This window comes from Manis pentadactyla, chromosome 1 (assembly GCF_030020395.1).
Source record: "Manis pentadactyla isolate mManPen7 chromosome 1, mManPen7.hap1, whole genome shotgun sequence".
Taxonomy (NCBI): Eukaryota; Metazoa; Chordata; class Mammalia; order Pholidota; family Manidae; genus Manis; species Manis pentadactyla.
The window spans coordinates 234,121,286-234,139,320 of NC_080019.1; the positions used below are offsets into that span (position 1 = coordinate 234,121,286).

Sequence of the window (18,035 nt, forward strand, 5' to 3'; positions counted from 1 at the left end):
CCAGTAATTTCTTTTTCCTGACTATAACTGAGTAATTAGGTAACTGTTGGATACCCACTGCGGCCCGGTAATGTGGGCAACACGTGCACACCCCACGTAGCCTCATGCCCGCCCTGTGGACAGGCCCTGGCCACACAGGTCTCAGCCTGGAGCCCGCCATGAGGCCTGCGCTCCATCCCTGCTGCCCTGGGCTCCCCGGCCTGCTCTTGCTCTCTTTGTGGGGCCAGCCTGTTCCGACTCCGTGGCTGCAGGGAGGTGACGTGAGAAGGTCCCCTCCTGCTTTGTTAGCCCTTGCACTGAGGCTTTCTGCCTGTCAGTCCAGGCGCCTCCCACCTAGACTGCTAGTGCTTGTCCCCAAGTGGGCTCCCTGCCAGGCACCTGGGAGGCTTTGGGGCATTGAAGATCCCACCTGGCAGAAACCTTTCTCCACTTTCCCACGTGAACTGCATCTCCCTGAGGCAGTGATGGGGTGGCTGCTGGAGCCGCTGTTGACCTGGTGGGCTGTCTGCAATGTTCACCCCACTGATGCTGGACCTCACAGCTCTGCCCAGCCCGGGGAAGTCCCACCAGCCTCCAGTGAGCCCCCGCCCCAGCCCCACGGACCAATTGTGGCTGCATCTCTGTTAGGCGAGCAGTACAGCCTAGATGGGAGACAGGAGGTGTTTTCCCACACCGGCAGCAGTCTTGCACTCCCCGGAAGAAGGGGAGGCCCTGGGCTGGGCCTTGGTGTGGAAGCCTGGCTGGCTGCTTAGAAGTGAGATGATAGAAGGGAAACTGGATGGCGGTGTCATGCCGCACAGAGTCACAGGAAGGGAAACTCATGTGGCACAAGACACAGCCTGGCAGGAAGCAGGGATTCTGTCCTCCGGGCCCTCAGCTCCCTGACGGCCTTTACTCCTGCTCCGAGACCTTTCTTGGAGAGAAGTTGGCTCCTCTTGTTTCCTGATAGCCCTTCTGCTCCAGGCATGTGGTCCGCAGCTAGACCGCACAGTTCCACAAGGATGCCGGGAGCAGCGCGTATGTGGTGCTCTGCAAGGGGACCAAGGAGATATCCTAGTGCCCATCACTGGGGGGTGGAGAGCTGTCTGCTGCTCCGGGGTGGTGAGGAGCCCTCCCAGAGAACTGGGCTGTTGGCTGCGTCCAGTGGGGAAGGCATCCAGGCCATGTTGGGGCTTCTGTTTGTATGGGTACAGTGGCTTTTCTGTGGCCTCAGTTGACGGCTGGCCCTGTTCCACAAGTGCTGTCATCCTGGAAGTGACCCTGGAAGAGCAAGCGCATGGCTGGCACTCTCCAGCAGGGGTCGCTCTTGCTCCCAGCAGGCAGTTCGCCGCTTTGTGGAGGAGCCTCAGCGTGAGGTCCTGTGTGGATGGGGATGATGGGTGTGTTCACCGACACTCCTAGGCGCGGTGTGGGTGCTGAGCCTGGTGAGGTGGGCACTGGGATTGTCCCTATGCACAGATGAAGAAACTAATGCACAGGGAGCCACCCTGTTGTGTGGAGCTAGGATCTCGACCCCAGTGTCTGGGCTTGAATGTGTGCGTTAACCACTTCTCATGGTGTGGCAGGCCAAGGCCACCCTCAGGAGCTCCCATTTTAGTGGGAAGACAGGTGGTGAGTGTGGCCAAGGACTGATTCTGTGACAAAGCTGGAAGGAGGGAAGGCCTCTGGGGAGGTGGACCCTGGAGCCTGGACACCCTGGCAGGGGACCAGCAAGTGCAGAGGCCTGGCAATGGCACACAGGATGGTGCATCCTGGTGGCACGGCCACATCTTCTCAAGGCCTGTCCCAAACAACCTGCCCTCCAGGGAGGTGGGTATCAGGTGGGGCCACAGTCCTGCTCCTGGCCCAGAGCTCTGGGGGAGGCCTCTGGGCCCGTTTTCGCCGTGAAGGAGGACTGGCCAGGGAGAGGTTTCTTTGCCCTGACTCTGTGCTTTTTGGTCTTGGCAGGTGATGGTTTGGAAGAGTAACTTTGACATTGACTGTGGAGAAGTCAGGAGAGCACAGAGGCCCCCAGCCGTGCTGGCCGGCCCCTCTGGGAATCTGGTAAGTGGCTCAGCAGGTGAGTCCCGAGCCCTGACTGGTGGGCTGGGCTGTGGAGAGCAGCAGCAGGCTTGGGGATGCGGGGCCTGGCCCTTAGGCCAGGCGTGGGGAAGGGGCTCGTGCTGTCTTGGCATTTACCAAATAATACTTAGGCACTGTGCTTTTTTCAGATCTAGAATGAACAAACGTGATGGGAAGCGGCTGCTAGCGTAGATGCTGGGTGCCCAGGGCCCGTGCCACTTGGCGGGGGTGTGTTTGTGTGGGTCATGCTCTGGTTGGTTGAGGCCTGAGGAAAGGAAGGACGTGTCTGTGCTGAGCCCTGGGCCACAGGGCTTGCGACGCAGAGTTCCTAGAGGGTGCAGGGCCTGAGCCAAGCTGGGACAGACGGGAAGGGCCCAGCCCTGTTGCTTCACTTCCTGTGTTTTTTTTTTTTAACCATAAAAAGGAAGTTCCTCAACCACAAGCCATTTTTAGTACCTTTGTTGGTAAAAGGGCATTCAGTGTTCCTGAATTAAAATGGTTAACAATATTTTTTGATAAATATTTGAAGGGAAATTGGTAATTGATAAGGGATCGTTGACTGAGGTTGCATGGTCTTTGGCTGAAATAAGCACTGAAGCCAAGGATGTGGAGTGTGAGGCTTTTGAGCTCCAGTGGCCAAAGGCTGTTCAAATCTCTCCCTCCTGGACCCTAGAGGCAGTGTGGCCCTGCCACCCATGGGAGCTGGTCTGAACAACAGGAAGCGGCTCACCCGAGGCCCCCAGTGAGTCAAGGCTGGCCCGGAATAGAGCCAGGAAGCCTGAGTCCATCCCAGGCTTTCTTCGGCTTCAGCAGAGGGACACCCCCACATCCACGCCCCTGTCCTGTGTGTTGGGGCAGATTCTGGGCGTGGCCCAGGTTGGGACTTCAGGCTTTTCCTCCAAGGATTTCCCTTGGCCGAGGGATGTGTATGCCTTCCTTCCGCATTTGCTAGTGAGGGGCTTGTTCTCAGCTTCGGGTTTGTTGGGGGATGATCAGGTTGCCTGGCGTTCTGTTTGCTGCCATTTCAACTTCCAGTAGGAAGGCCTCTTCCCAGCTACAGGGCTGGGGTCCTCTGAGGGCCCTGCCCCTGGGGCTCCCCATCGGTTGGACACTTACTCTGAGCCAGGCCTTGAATGCACTGCCCTGTTCCTTCCCTCAGCGGGCAGAGTGGGTGCAGCCGCTGCTCTCACTTGAGATGACACACCTGGGGCTTAGTCACCTGCCCAGGCTCCTGGGCCTGGGGGCTCACCGGGCCGCTGCTGTGAGCAAGGCTGACTAAGCTGCAACCTGCAGGGTGCAGAGGCTGCCCGGCAGCTCCTCTCATTGCAGGGGTGGGCGCCGCTACCTGCCTCTTCAGAACGGTTAGGAATCACCCGCGAGGGGAGAACGCCAGGCCCCTTCCCTTATGGTCGCTAGGAAAGCTCCTTGGACAAGCTGTGTCTTGTGCCTTGAGTCCCACGCAGGGACGGGGTGTGGGCACCCTTGCTTCCTGGAGCTGTGGGCCTTGATAATCTAGGGCAAGGCATGTGGGGTCGGCGAGGGCAGCAGGGCAGAGCAGGCACAGTGGGGCTACAGCTCAGTAGGGCTCAGGGAAACCACTTGTGCCCTGTGAGCCCACAGTAGGCCTGTTGGGGCCCAAGTAGCGGGAACGGTATAGGCTCCAGAGTCAGAGAGCCGGCGTGAACCCTGGCCATGTGGTCCGGGCACAGCACCCCCTTCTCCCAGGCCTGTTTCCATGCTGGGCCCGGGCATACCCTGTGGCAGGCTCTGTGGACCCTGTGTGCCGTGTAGGTGTCCTCTGCTGACCCATGCACTGAAGACTTGTTAATCCTAGAGTCATTTTCTGTGAGGGCGCTTCCCTCATTTGTCACAAGCCCCTGGAGACTGAACAGACATAGGGGCCCCCATCACCATCGCACCCAGGCCGAGATGAGAGCTAAGTGTTCTACCTTATCTACTTAAGATAAAATTTACAGTCTTAACCATTTTTCAGTATACAGTTGAGTGACATTAAGTGCATTCACACTCTGCCATCATCCACGGGATTTTGTCATCTTCCCAAACTGAGGAAAGCCAGCCGGCGTGGCACTGCTCAGTGGCTAGGTTTTCCTGGGGCGGGAAGGGAAGCTGTTGGGTGTGGTCTCGCCCTTCCTGTCCAAGGGCTTCTCTGGTGCTGAGGTAGTGCCTGGTGATTGACCATGGCTGGCCAGGGTGTCCTAGCTCCCCAGGGAGCCTTGAGCTTGCAGCCATGACCAGGTGCAGTGAGTGGGGACACCCCGCCCTTTCAGTGGCCCAGGGTCTCAACCTTGGCCCTCTTGATTCTTTGGGACAGGTGAATCTTCCTGCAGGGGCTGTCCTGTGCTCGGCAGGATCCCTGGCTTCTGGGGACTTGATGCCAGGAGCACTCCACTACCAGCGGTTTTGGTGGCCAAAAATGCCTTCAGTCACTGCCAAATACCTCCCGGGGACGATTGCCCTCCCCACCAGGAGCAAGGAGTGTGGGGAGTGGGCCTGGGTGTCTGCGCAGCGGGCAGAGCAGGCATGTGGCCCACCCTGAGCTGAGGGCAGAACTCCTTTTGGCTCCACTGGTCCAGGTGTGGCCTGGGTCTCTCACCTCCATTTCTAACACAAGCCCGTTTTATAGGAATGTCACTTGGCCTGTCAAACTTTGGAATCTTCTGGAGGTAATGGTAAATTACAAAAAAGACCTTTAGCAACTTGGTCTTTTCACTCAGAGTTGGAGTGCTCTGCCGTTCCCACCTGCGGGCTTCCCTGGCTCTGGGATGGTACCTGGTCACTGGGTGGGGGCTGGCCAGGGTGGCTTGGCTTCTCAAAGAGCCCATGAGCAGCACCTGTGCCCCAGAGGCTCTTAAATCTAATAACCAGCTCTCCAGCTCTCCAGCTCTCCAGCTCCCTCTCCAGCTCTGTCTACACACTGGGCCTTGGGCCCTAAATCCACATGAGACACACCTAGGCATTTGGGGATTTTAGGAAGCCATTGGGCCAGGTGTTGGGTCTTGAACTTCTGACGCTGAGCTTATTAGAGTATGGCAGTATAAAGCCAGGGTTGGGTCCTGCACGGCCTGCTCTGCTCACCCATCAGCAGATGGTGACAAGGGCAGCCCGTGAGCCTGTGACAGGCCCTCTGCCCCAGAAAGCCCCTGCCCAGGACCCCCGCCCTGACTGCGGAGCTCCACTCCCACTCCTGAAATGAAGGCCACCGCGAGCCCACTCTGAATAGAGCTTTTGCTGCCAGAGCTATTTTCAACCTCTGCTTGAAATTCACAGCTTATTTTTAGGCACATTTCATATTGGAAAGCACAAACCATTTCCCAGCCCTTCAAAATGAGAATAATGGGTTCCATTTTCCCTCTATTCTTGGCTGAGTTGTGATAAGGAGAGGTTCAGGGCTGTGGCTGGGAGCTTTCTCTGTCTGGAAGGCTGCAGAGGAAGGACTGCAGCCCAGCCTCTGGGCTGAGGGTGGGCAGGGAGCTGTGCGTCCTGCCCCGGGACACGCTGCGGGTGGAGGGAGGTCGGAATGGAAGGTCTCCCTGGGCAGCCGAGTGCCTCCCAGGGGGCTTGTGCGGGGGCCCCTCGAGTTACCTGCAATGGTTTTTTCAAGGGTCTGGTCCCAGCTCGGGTTGTGCCGCGGTGCAGGCCCCTCTGCGCGCCCCAGGCAGGTGCTCCCTCCCCGCTTCTGTCCTTGCTTTGGGGCCTGTCCCTGAGGCAGCAGGACTACCGTGTGGTGGCTGACATTGGGTCTGGCACCTGCCCCTCAAGACTGACTGCAGTCCCAGAAACATTTTTAAACCACTTTTACTAGCAAAGATGCATTTATTCTGACTTATTCTTGCCCTGCTTCCAAACATCTCAGAGCCCATTATGCAGTTGGAAGGAAGGCAATGCCCGGTGGTGGTGGTGGTGGTGGTGGTGTGGGGGGAAGAATGCAGAATCGTAGATAGCTCAGTAAAATGGAAAACCGCTTCCTGTGTTCCTGGGGCCGGCTGCCCTCCAGTTCAGACAGTGACCCCGAGCTCTGGGGCCGAGGGCTTCTCTCCACTCCCGTCAAACAGGGAGACACTGGGCCTTCCCTTGTGAGACTTCTCAAGGCGGCTCGTGCCAGGCAGGCACTTGGAACTGTGTCTGGCACATGGCAGGTGCTCGCCAAGCTTTAGCTATTCTAAAATGCCCCTCTTCCTTGCTCTGAGAGCTTGAGGAGCCCCTGCCCAGGCAAGGTGACTCGGGTACAGAGCCCGCTGGGCTGGGGGCAGCGTGGAGTGGGGAGGGTCTGACCGGGACCACTTCCAGGGCTGCCTCCTCCCTGCAGGCCGTGTCTGTGAGGTCCAGCGGGGCTTAGACCCTGGCAAGTATTGGTTGTGCTCCCTGATGAGAGACCCTGGTCCTCCGTGCTCCCAGATGCAAAAGCAAATCTGTGAGGTGATTGGAAACAGGCCTCTCTTCCTTCCCTACCCTGTGATTCCTCAGGGCAGGGCGCCCAAGACCCCCAGGGCCTCAGTGCCAGAACTGTCCCCAGGAGGAGGAGACCGGGATAGCCAGCCCTGTCTGACCCGAGGGTGAGGCTCCAGCCACCCTCCTGCTCCACATTTCTGTCTGGATGCACTACACAGGGCTGGGCTTGACTGGGGTTCTGATCCTGTGCTATGCTAAGAATCAGGGAGTCCTGGGTGGGGGCTTTGGACTGGCTTCTCACTAGCAGCAGTCCCCTCTCCTGCAGTCAGACTTGTCTCCCGGGAGGCTGGGGCCTGGGCTGCCCCGTGGTGCCTAGCGCATGTCTGAGCACAGAGCGCTAAGGAAGTCAGCTCACTAGACACGTGGCTGCCTCTGGGCAGCGGGGTTGAGTGTGTGAGGCTAGAGCCAGACTCTGACTCCTTCCTTTTGACATTTCTGACAGTCCCAGGCTACTTGGAGGGAACCGTTTTCTGGCCAGCTGGTTAGTCTAGGGGCAGGTGGCATGGGGTGTGGGCAGTGGAGGGGCTGCATGTTGGGACTAGAAGTTTCAGTACTGCTTTTCACTTCCTATGGAAAAAAGTCCTTTGTAGCTTCTGTTTTCCAGATTGGATGGCGGCATTGCCCATGTGGTGCAAGGGTGTTGGATAATGCTTGTGTTTATGTTCTCATTGGTTACCATGGAAAAAATCAGAATAGATGGTTTCCGTGGAGATTATCTTAAAATTAGTTTCTTTGAAGGTCTGGACATGACTGCAGGGTTCACTGAATGCTCTTGGTGCCATCAGGGGTTTCATGTGGCAGTGCCTGAGGCTGATCTGAACAAACATTCAGACCCATCCTGCTCCTGTCCTTGGAGACGCTGGGCCACCAGGGTAGGGGACCTCCATGACCCAGCTCCACTGCTCAGTCCAGCCGACTGGGAGCTTTATTTTCTTAAGAACACCTTTGCATAGTGGAAATTTTCAAGCTAGCACGGAACGCAGTGACAGTAATATGACGAACTCTATGTACCCTTTTCCTAGCTGCAACATCTTACCAGTCTTATTTTACTCATCTCCCCCACATTTCTTTGGAAGAATTGGAGCATTTTTGTTTAATTCCAGATATATTGTTTTACCCTAAATAAGGACTTTTCTTTGTTATGTGACTGCAGTGCTCCTATTATATCCAGCAAAATCAGTGATTCCATAACATCAAATCCTGGTCCATATTCACATTTCTGCATCATGCCACAGTTTTCCACACTGTAGACAAGTCTCCCCTCCCCTCCGTGGTCCTGATGCATGCAGAGGTGGCACCAGGCTTCGAGCTGCAGCTGGACTGGACAGGAGAGCGTTGCGGGTCCACCTCCTACTGGCCTCAGGACAGTCAAGTTCTGTGAGCTCCAGGATGCCCTGTTCTGGCTGCCACAGGGCAGCTGCTGCCATCGGTCCTGGGCAGGCACCGCTGGGGGTTGCGGTCCCTCTTTGCAGCCTCGGGGAGGAACAGAGAGAGGTGAGGTAAGGTTGCTTCACAACAGCTGTTTGCAGCTTCATTTTCCAGGGAAGGAAGGCTGTGAGACCCCCGTGGGACACACCATTGCCGACTCCTTTGGAGTGTGAGGGCTTTGGTCTGGCAGGGCCTGCACCTCTGCATGGTAGCCAGAGCCAGTTGTGATTCTCTCACCAGGCTTTGCCCATGTCCTGGGATGCTGCACGAAACATGAATTGCTGAGCTTGGGAGTGATGCTGGGTGTGGTCGGTGTCTCCAACACTCTCCATTGAACTAAGTGCAAGGAGAGCTTAAAATAGCCAGCCTTTGTTCCAGGGTTTAACAGTTCAGCTCCACTAGTTACAATGAGCTGTGTTCAAGTGGATCTATAAATAAACTGCTACTGTTCCTCTTTGTCACCGAGAACTCCGGCGTCTTCCTGAGACATCGGCTCCGCTGCCTGTCTTCATTAGATGTCTCTCGTCTGTGGGGCAGCTGCAGCCATAAGCAGGCTAGCTGACAACTCAGAATTTGTAATGACAGCAACACATTCTTTTTAAAAAGCCACACTCCCCCAAGATCAACTGCACAGGGAAAGATATAACTTTGCTGTGGAGAAACCTGGCAGAGGGTCAGCATCACCACTGATGAAGGTCAGCGCTACACGTCAACCCTGTTCCGTGATGTCATGCATGTGGGTGTGTGGTGTTCCTGTCAAAAATGTCCCAAACTGAGGGACATTGGAAAGCATACCTGATTAGTACTCTTCAAAAGCATCAAGACCACGAAGGACAAGGGAGAGCTGAGGCAGACAGAAGGATGTGCAGCCGAAATGACTGTGCAGCGCAAGGTCCTGGGAAGGATTCTAGAATGACAGGACCACAGACATCAGTAGAAAAACCAATGAAGCTCCTTAGTTTGGCTAGTGGTCTTGTCCCAGCATTAATTTCCTGGTCTGATCGTTGTACCGATGGTTAGGTATGCCAGTGTCCCTGGGGAGGGATGTACAGATGCACTCTGTACTAAGTCTAATAAAACTAGTTCAAAACAGTTTAATTTTTAAAAATGTACAGTGAGCACTTGGGCTTTATCAGAGCCTTGATCTTACTGCCAGGGTGCCTGGGGTCGGTGTCTCCTGGCAGGCATAGGGGACCCTAAAGTACTCAGTGCCCCATGCAGAGGCACCTCAGCAGCGTTCATGGAACCAAGCTGAGCAAATGCTGATGGCGGAGAAAGCCAGTGGCCTCGAGGGGCCACTCGCCAAGGTGTGGAGCTGGCAGGCGGCTGGTCGGCTCGCGTGCCTTTCTAGAGTGCTCCGGAGGCACTTGGGCCCTGGCTCCCGGGTGGGCTGTGCTGTGCACAAAGCAGGTGACCCAGAGGGTCTCAGCCCTGGAGGCCTCCGGGGCTTTTCCTGCTCCCTCAGAGCCCCTGCGGGGGGGCCTGGGGTCTCCTCAGCCCAGGGAAGGTCACTCTGGTTGCTTCTTCTCCCCTCCCGGTTGTCTCCCGATGCTTCCCTCTGGTAGGGAGGCCCTTTCAGTGGGACTGGCCTTCCCAGTCCCCTGTCTCTCTCTTGGGAAAATGTTTGGACATAGGGGTGACTCCCTGTTTCCTGTTTACCAAGGCAGTCCTGTCACCCCTTTGGAAAATGTGGCTCTGCAAATCAGCCCTCTTGTGGGCAGGGGCATACCTAGGAGACTGCTGGGGGCCGGGCCCAGGTGGCTGACATAGCCCTGGAGGGCCTTGATTTCTTCGGGCCAGGGCGAGGAGATGGGGCTCCTCGGTTGTGCTTTTGGCATCTCCCACATGCCAGGCAGGCCTGTGAGTGACACTGACGTGACAGGATGACAGAGACGCCTGTGGTCCCTGCCTCAAAGGGACCACTCTGAGGGGAGGACAGAGACAAGAGTAGGCCGGGCTGCCTGGGGCCCTGGGTCTGCATGAGAATCCAGGGGTGGCAGGCAGGTGGATCCGTCATCCTCCATGTTAGATGAGTCTTTTGATCTCCTCACAATTCTGGACACCCTGCCTGCTTCCTATTGGGGGAGCCTGTGGTCAAGGGGTGGCTCTTGGGCCCTACTGACCCACCCTCATGGCGCATCCTCATTCAGTTCACAGGCTGTGCCGTGCAGGGCCCAGTGTCCGCCCTCCTTGGGAGCCTGTGTGGAGAACACGTCGGGGCACCCTGCACATTTGTACTCTAGATAAAAGCCAGTAGCAGTAACCAGACCCCATGCTCAGGTTCTTCGAAGAACATGGGCAAGATTGCCAAACAATTAGGTGATTTTAAGAAGCCAGAATTCCTGTTGGGTTCAGGGCTATATTTAGAACCAGAAGTTTCCTCTCTTGTTGGACCCCAGGCTGGAACCCTAAATTAGAGGGCAAACAAGGCCATGATATATCTAGTCCACAGACACGTGTGGTGAATACAATGCCAGGTTTCTTTTGCTCTGTGATTTAGACAACAGCCGTGCCTTTTTCCACATGGGAAGCTGGAGGTGAGGGTGAGCCCGGGTGAGTGCTGTCCTGTCCCTGCTACCCTCACCAGGTCGGGGTTAGCAAACAGGCAGGTGGGCAGACACAAGCACTGATTAACTTTTTATGAGGGCACATTGGCAAAGCCAAAGGGCCTGAGGCAAAGACCAGGGAATGTGTCTGAATCTCTGCAGCTGCAGCAGACTAGGCGGTGAGCAGCTTGCTCATTGATTAAGCTGAAAAGATGAAATCATGGGGTTTCTTCCAGCTTTGCACTCAGCCCTGCTTTGGGAGCACAGTGATGTGCCTTGGTGGACAGGAGCTGGATGGGTTGCCCCCCTGGGTCTGTACAAAGAGGGCCTCGGTGAGAAAGCCCGGTCTTGGGACTGACCGGGTCCCCTCCCTTTCCCCTTTTTGGCCCGGACTCAAGCCATGGACCTGTTCCTAGATGATTTTGTCTGTTTCAGAGTTTTAGTTGACGGAGCAGGCTGGGCAGGGGACTTGGTCCAGTGTTAGAGATTAAAAGAAAAGGAGAAATTTCTACCTTGAGCAAGTGTTAATAGTTGACAACCCCACCCACCAGAGGGGTTGTTCTGTGGAGCCAGCTCACAATGTCTGCAGGAAAACCGCAGCCCCTCCTGGCTGTCAGCCGGGTGTGTGCCAGCCTCCAGCTCATGACTGTCAAGGGCCCTGAGCAGCGGAGGCCTGATGTCCCATACACTGGGCAGCTCTCCACTCTTTGGGTAACCCTGCCTGGGGGCATTTGCTGGTGACTGGATATTGAGGCTTTGGGAATTGAACTGTATTGAAATGTGACTCCGGCGTTCTGCGTTTGGCAGCCGTGATCCCCAGACCAATGGTGGACCTCACGTGCTTCACGTCGGGTCTTGAGCTTTGCGTTTTGCCCACTGGCAGTGTCGTGGAGAAGCAGTGAGGGGTGGTGCCAAGTGCAGCTGTCATGTGATGGGCAGGTTGGGCTTCTCGGGGCATTTCAGTTGTAACTGCATCTTTTAAAGTTAGGCTTACTGATGTACAAATAATAGCATTCACCACTTTAAGAAGTGAAGTCTTTTGTGAGTTTTGACAGACACATACAGTCATGACCTCACCACCATGATCAAAGTATAAAATATTTCCATCATCCCAAAAGTTCCCTTGCGCCTCCTTATAATCAGTCCACTCCCTCCCCCTCCATCCCCAGGATCCTTCTCTGGACCCTTATTTGTCCCACTGATCTATGTGTCTCTCCTTTCACCAATGTGATTGCTATAGCTTAGCCTTAAGTCTTGAAATGAGGTAATGTGAGTCCTTTAATTTTGTTCTTTTGTTTAGAATTATTTTGCCTTTTCTGGTGCATTGCCTTTCCATGTAACTTTTAGAATAAGCTTCTTGATTCCTGTAGCTGACTTCAGTGACATTGACATCGTAGCAGCACTGAGCCTTCAGTACATGAACATGGTCTATCTCTTCATTGATATTGGTCGTCTTTGATTTTTTATCATCCGTGTGTCACAGTGTATTTTAAACATACAGATTTTCCATATATGTTGTTAAATTTATTCTAAGCATTTTTTGGTGGGTTAAGTGGTGGCCCCAACAAAAGAGATGCTCACATCCTACCCCCCAGAACCTACATACATGACCTTGTTTGGGAAAAGGGTCTTTGCTGATGTAATTAAGTTAAGAATCTTGAGGTAAGAGTATCTTGGGTTGTTGGGTTGGCCTTAATCCAATGACAAGTGTCCTCACAGGAGACACATGGAGGAGAGACACACAGAGAGGAGAGGAGAAGCCATTGAGGAGGGAGGCCGAGCCTGGAGTGATGCAGCCGTGAGCCAGGGAACCCGGAGCCTCCGGAAGCTGGAAGAGGCGAGGAGGGGTTCTCCCTTGGTGCCTCCAGAGGGAGGGTGGGCCTCTTGGCCCCTTGGTTTCAGACCTCTGGCCTCTAGAACTCCAAGAGAAATTTCTGTTGTTTTAAGTCACCAAGTGTGACAATTTGTTAGAGCAGCTCTAGGAAACTGGTGACACATGTCATGGTTTTCTGGTGCTGTTGAAAAGATAATGGCTAAGGAATTTCAAAAAATAATGAAAGGCATCAAATCACAGATCCAAGAAGCTCAGAGAACTGACAGGCAGGTGGAAGAAAAACCAAAACCAAACCCTACACAATCGATATGCAGGCTTCTGAAAAACCACAGATTAAGCGCAAACATTGGCAGTAGAGAAAAGAGACACATTATGTACAGAGGTGCAAAGGTGAGAATGACAGAATTCTCAGATGAAGCCACACTATCCCGAAGGCTTTGGAGCAGCGTCTTTAAAGTACTGAATGAAAAGCTGCCGACCCAGCACCCTATACTCAGCAATGCAGTCTTTTTTAGATGTGAAGGAGACATACTTTCTTCAGACAAATGGAAGCTTAGAGAATAAAATGTGCGCTCTGAGAAATGTCTCTTTCTCTCTCTCCTCTTTCTGGGGTTCCAGTCACATGTGTGTTTGGTAATTCAGTATTGTCCCACAGCTTGCAGATGCTCTGTTCTGGGTTGTTCTCTTTGCGTTTCAGTGTGAGGAACTGATCTACCCTTATGGTCATTGATTTATTTTCCTCAGTTGAGCTGAGCCTACCAATAGCCCATCACAGCCATTCTTCATCTCTGTTATGGGGTTTCTTATTTCTAGCATTTCCATGGATGTACCATTTCTACCTCTCTGTTGAAATTCCCCATCTGTCCCTATGTGTTGTCCACATTTTCCAGTAGTCACAGTCATTTTAAATTCTGTCTGATAGTGTCAACATCTACATCATCTGAATCTGATTCTGCCGATTGCTTGTCTCTTTTGACAGTTTTTTTTCCCTTGTTTTTGTGTGTGATAATGTTTGGCTAAATGCCAAGCATTGTGATTAGGACAGTCAAGATGGAGGTAATCAGTTTATTGGGTTGAGCTGAGTTTAGTGTTGCTATGTCCTTAGGGTGGGCCCTGGGTGTTGGAGGGCCTGCTCAGGGCTCCTGCTCTGCTGCCAGCTTTCGGCCTTCCTGCAGGCCTGCCCCTCAGTGGGTGTCTACTTCCATACTCTCACGTCTCCCCCAGCCATAGGCTCTGCTGCTCCTTGGGCTCTGCTGGGGAGCTGGGGAGGTGCTCAGGTGTTGTAGAGGCTTCAGTCTTAGGCAGGTCCTCTGTCCCTAGGTCTCGGTGGTCCTGCCTCTCCCCAAGGGCAGGGGGGTTTTATCTGTGTTCTTCCCCCAGTAGCTTAGGATTCTGTTCTGTAGGAGAGAGAGGCCCTGGCAGGGCTTCATGCCTTTTCTGTCTCCCCTCTTCAAGGTCTCTTCCCCACCCCCAGTGCCTTTCTCACCAATCCTCAGGCAGGTCTGCCGAGAAGACACTGTGAGTGGGTGCAGAGTCCCCTGTGTCTGTGGCTCCCAGGGGCTCCTCACTTTCACCCTGTCCACCCTGAGTCTCCAGCACTTTGTTAAGCTTGTAACACAGTTCTTGCCACTTGGGCAGCTCAGTGTCCCTCCTTCCTGCCAGAGGTGAGCTGATGCTCGCTTCCTGTTTGCCCTGGAAGAGTCTGTCGTTCCTTAGATTTCAGGCTACTTGTTTGCCCTCTGGCCTCAGCTTTCTAATGTAAGAAAAATAATGATTCTTTTAGAATGTTAGTCTTTCTCTTACTCGGATGAGATTAGTGCCTTCCCCAGCTTTCTACATCTGGGTGGAAGGTCTTCATCCATACCCACATCCGGATGATGAAAAAGTGAGACCATAGCCAGTGCGGAGACCAATCAAAATGTTAACCCCAGATGAGTTGATTCCTTGTCACAGGAAAGACTTGCAAGCTGTTTTGTTTTGTGTTTGAATGAAAATTTATGGGTTGGTTGCCCATGTGCCTGAGTGGCTGAGATTAAATTAACCACAGATATGTAGGAAGTTCCTACCGACGTGAAGAGCTGTGCTCCCAGAGACTTGTGACCGGCTAGCAGCAGCTGAAGCAAGCTGAAGACTAACCTGCTGTGAGAGTCCAGGGACCCACAGCAGAGTAGGGTGAGGGGTCACCTACAGACCCCAGTAAAATCCGCAAAGTCACACAGATTCATCCAGTCTGAGTTCCACCTTTCTTTCCTCTTGATGTTAAGATGTTCCTGTTTGGCAAAAGTGTAAGCCCACCCTCGAGTCCCCTTCTTATCTGTGCTTTATCACGAGTGCCAAGCCCTTGGGAAATGCCACCTCTCCCGAGTGTTGGGGTGCTGGTGAGTGGTTGCAATGCTGTGCAGGGCGGGGCTGCTGGCCCTTTGCCTGCAGAAGGTTTCATGGCCCCGGAATGTCACCACGGTGGACTTGGCTCTTTGAGGCCAAGTCAAGTGTTTGCAGAGGGCCCCACTCTGTTCAGCTCTGTGCCAGCAGGCATTCCAGGGCAGGTGGGTGAGGAGCTGGGCCCTCATGGGGATGCAGGGGAGAGGTGAGGTGTACGGAGGCAACCCTGCATACAAGAGCATCTGACGTCAGGGACCTGCCAGTACTTTGGGTTCAGATCCCAGCTCAGTCACTTTCTGGTTGTCTTCAAGTAAGTTAAGTGCCCTCTCTGAGTCTGCTTACAGTAAGCAGTCACTTCCTGTCTGAGCCTCAGTTTCCTTTGTTGTGAAACGGACTCATTCTGGGAGAGCTGGGAGGAGGTGGGGGAGCATAGTGGTTCCTGCGGGCCTCTCCTCCCAAGGCTGCCCCCACCCCAACCCCCCATCAGGCATGTGGCTGCTGTCCTCAGAACTCTCGAGGGCTGTCTCAGCTCTGGTTCAGAGGGAGAGCTCCTGTCATTGAAGTGCATGGTGCTTCCCCAGCACCTGGTCACCTTGTGGCCAAGGAGGAGCCTGGCCTGTCAGTTTCTGGGCCCTTCTGCCGGGACTCAGGATGACATTCCCTCCTTCCCAGGAAGCGGGCAGCACCCAGGGAGCCCCGGGGGCTCTGTCTCCAGAGGAAAAGCTCGTGTGATCACGAGGGGGCGGTCCTTGGGGAGCAGTGGGCCCAGGACCTTGAATGCTTCTCAGGGAAGGCCTGCTGGGGGTTTCAGATGAGTGCTTCTCACCCAGCCCTCTGAGGGCAGGTGCAGTCATCACCCCGGTCACAGAGAAGCAGAGGCCCAGAGCCAGGAAGCCCCTTGCCCCGGGCCCCCAGCTGGTCAGTGGTGGAGTGGGAATGCCGGCCAAGGCCGTTCTAAGTGGCTGCCAGCATCCGGGGCCGCTGCGATGAGGTGCAGGCAGGGGAAGGCTTCTGAAATGTTTCCTTTTGGGGTACACTTCTGATGTCGTGTGTGGTCTCAGCTGGTCAACAGCCAGTGTTGTGGCTGGACCAGCCCTTGTGGTTCTTTTTGACTGCAGGATACCCTTCAGCAATAACTATCAGGAAACTTTGAAAAATAGAGGTTTATTATGTATAGGACCTGAAAATTACACAGCACATATGGGGCCACACAGTGCGGCCGTGGGGAGAGAGCATGAGAGTGGGCGGGCCTAGGGTTCTGCTTTATCAGTGTCGAGGGTGGAGGCCTAGGGTTTCAAGGGCTCACTCCTTATTGGTGAATTTAAAACATAAGAGCGGGAATTTTAAAGTTGAGGAAGAAAGAAAAAGTTTCCCAAAGGGTCCTGTCAAAATTAACCAAGATCTCTAAAAGAGGTGCGTTGCAGGGGAGGTGGCTGGCTCTTCAGTCACATGGCTGGCAATGTGTTTATTCCAGATAGCCTTCTTTGAAGTGGATGCCTGAACAATCAAAGCTCAGGGCAGGCACTTGAGTGACAAAAAAAAGGAAGGAAAAAAAACCAACTTTCAGGGCTGACACTCTAAAAAGTGTATAGATCCTTGGAGGACTGGAGCCCTGCCCTTGGGCACTCCCACCCCTCCAGGTCTTACAGAATGGTCATAGCACCACAGCAGACACGCCCACCCTGGGGCTTGTGTCTCACATTCAAGTTCTCTTTAACCTCAAGGCCTGCATTTTTCCAAGTTAAAATCAACATACACTGTAGAATTGTTACCTATGAGATCAGAGCACGTTCCTAATAAAGGAAAATATGCAGGTGGGTCCATTTGCTAAACTGCCCTCCTTCGCTGGTTGGGAATCCTCTCTTGAGTTGGTTCTCTTTAAGGACTCTGATGCCCAGCCACGTGAGCACGGCCAGGGCAGAGCATCTTTCCGAGGCTGGGCCGCTGTGGATTTGTGTGAGAAACAGGGAGACTTGGAGCTGCATGCTGGAGATGTGCTGATGGCGGGGTGCAGGTGGCCTAGTGTCGGCGCCAGGCGGTGGGTGGGTGTGCAGGCCGCCTAGGTGAGCCCCAGGCATAGCCTGTGTGCTCCACGGACCGGCACTGGGGGAGGAGGGGGCTGGGTGAAGTAGCCTTGGCTCTGGTGCGTGGGTAGCTGACAGGCTTTGAGCCCAGTGATGTCATGGGTTTAGAGGGGGCAGGGTGATGAGTGCAGGTAGGAGACAGAGGGACACAAACACTCGGGCAGGTGGCAGGCTATCCCCCTCGTGTGCTGACCCTGTGGGTGCAGTGGCCAGGGGAGCAGGGCAGGGAGTACTGCGGAATATACCCTCACGGGGGGTAGGGGGAGTGGAGGACAGGAAGCTGGGAGCAGGAAAGGAGGGGTGGGGCAGGCAGGCTGGAGCAGGGGGCTTGTCAAGGGTCAGGGAAACCTGGAAGTGACACAGGGACACTTGGAACACCCATTAGTAGGGTTGTGGTGTGAAACCCGGGGCCCCAAGTCTGACTGCATTTCTAGGTTGCAGGGGCTTTGGGCCTGGCTGAGCACGTGAGCCTCGCTCAGCACAGCATTCCACAGGGAGCAGGTCCACAGAGGGATTGTAGGTTCCAAGACCAAACTGGAACATGTCCTCAGGAACCAGGTGGCCCCGGGAATCCAGCCCTGCTGAGCACAGCAGGACACTTCCTATGTCAGGAGACGCCTCCATCTGTGTGCAGAGTAGGGCCTGAATTTGAGGGGACACACCTTGGACTGGAATGAATCCCCTTAGGAAATCACTCGTCCTCAGTAGTGAGGGGGTAACGGAGGATCTGTGTTTGGGAACTAAAGGATTCTAGGCAGAAACCTGAGTTGCTCATGTTCTGTGAGTCCTGTCCTGTGGATTCGGACCGTACCAGCCGTCTTGCTAGAACGCTCCCCTGCAGTCTCCTGCTTCCCAGGGAATGTGCATGAGAACAGGATTGGACCATCCCCTAGTGCTGGGCCATCCACGTGCTGAGGGTGGGGATTGGCATGGAGGATACCAGGGGGAGGGGTAACTTCCGAGCCAGGCCGGGCTTCAGGGCCCCTGCCCTCTGAGAGGCCTGCTGGAGGGCGCAGGCTGCACGGACAGTTGGCAGCCGGCATGGCTTCCCTGCGGACCCTCACCCGCCCACCTGCACATCCCTGCCCAGCCCCCTCCTCCCCCTGCTGGGTGCTCTGATTCTGTTCTCATCACGGCCTCCGCTGAGAATGGAGGGGGCGGAGGGGCCCGGCTGAGGGAGAACTGCCACACTGCTGTTTCCCACCATTTGGAACTTGTCTCCTCAAGTTT

The 18,035-nt window shown here is 54.7% G+C and overlaps 1 protein-coding gene across 8 annotated transcripts in view; it reads left to right on the top strand.

Moving 5' to 3' along the window:
* Positions 1 to 18,035, top strand: part of POC1A (POC1 centriolar protein A) — a 72,910-nt gene that overhangs the window by 40,384 nt on the left and 14,491 nt on the right. For all 8 annotated transcript variants that reach the window (XM_057486869.1, XM_057486868.1, XM_057486874.1 and 5 more), the window contains one exon: positions 1,948 to 2,043. In XM_057486869.1, coding sequence (XP_057342852.1) covers positions 1,948 to 2,043 — 96 coding nt within the window. The remainder of the gene's footprint in view (positions 1 to 1,947; positions 2,044 to 18,035) is intronic.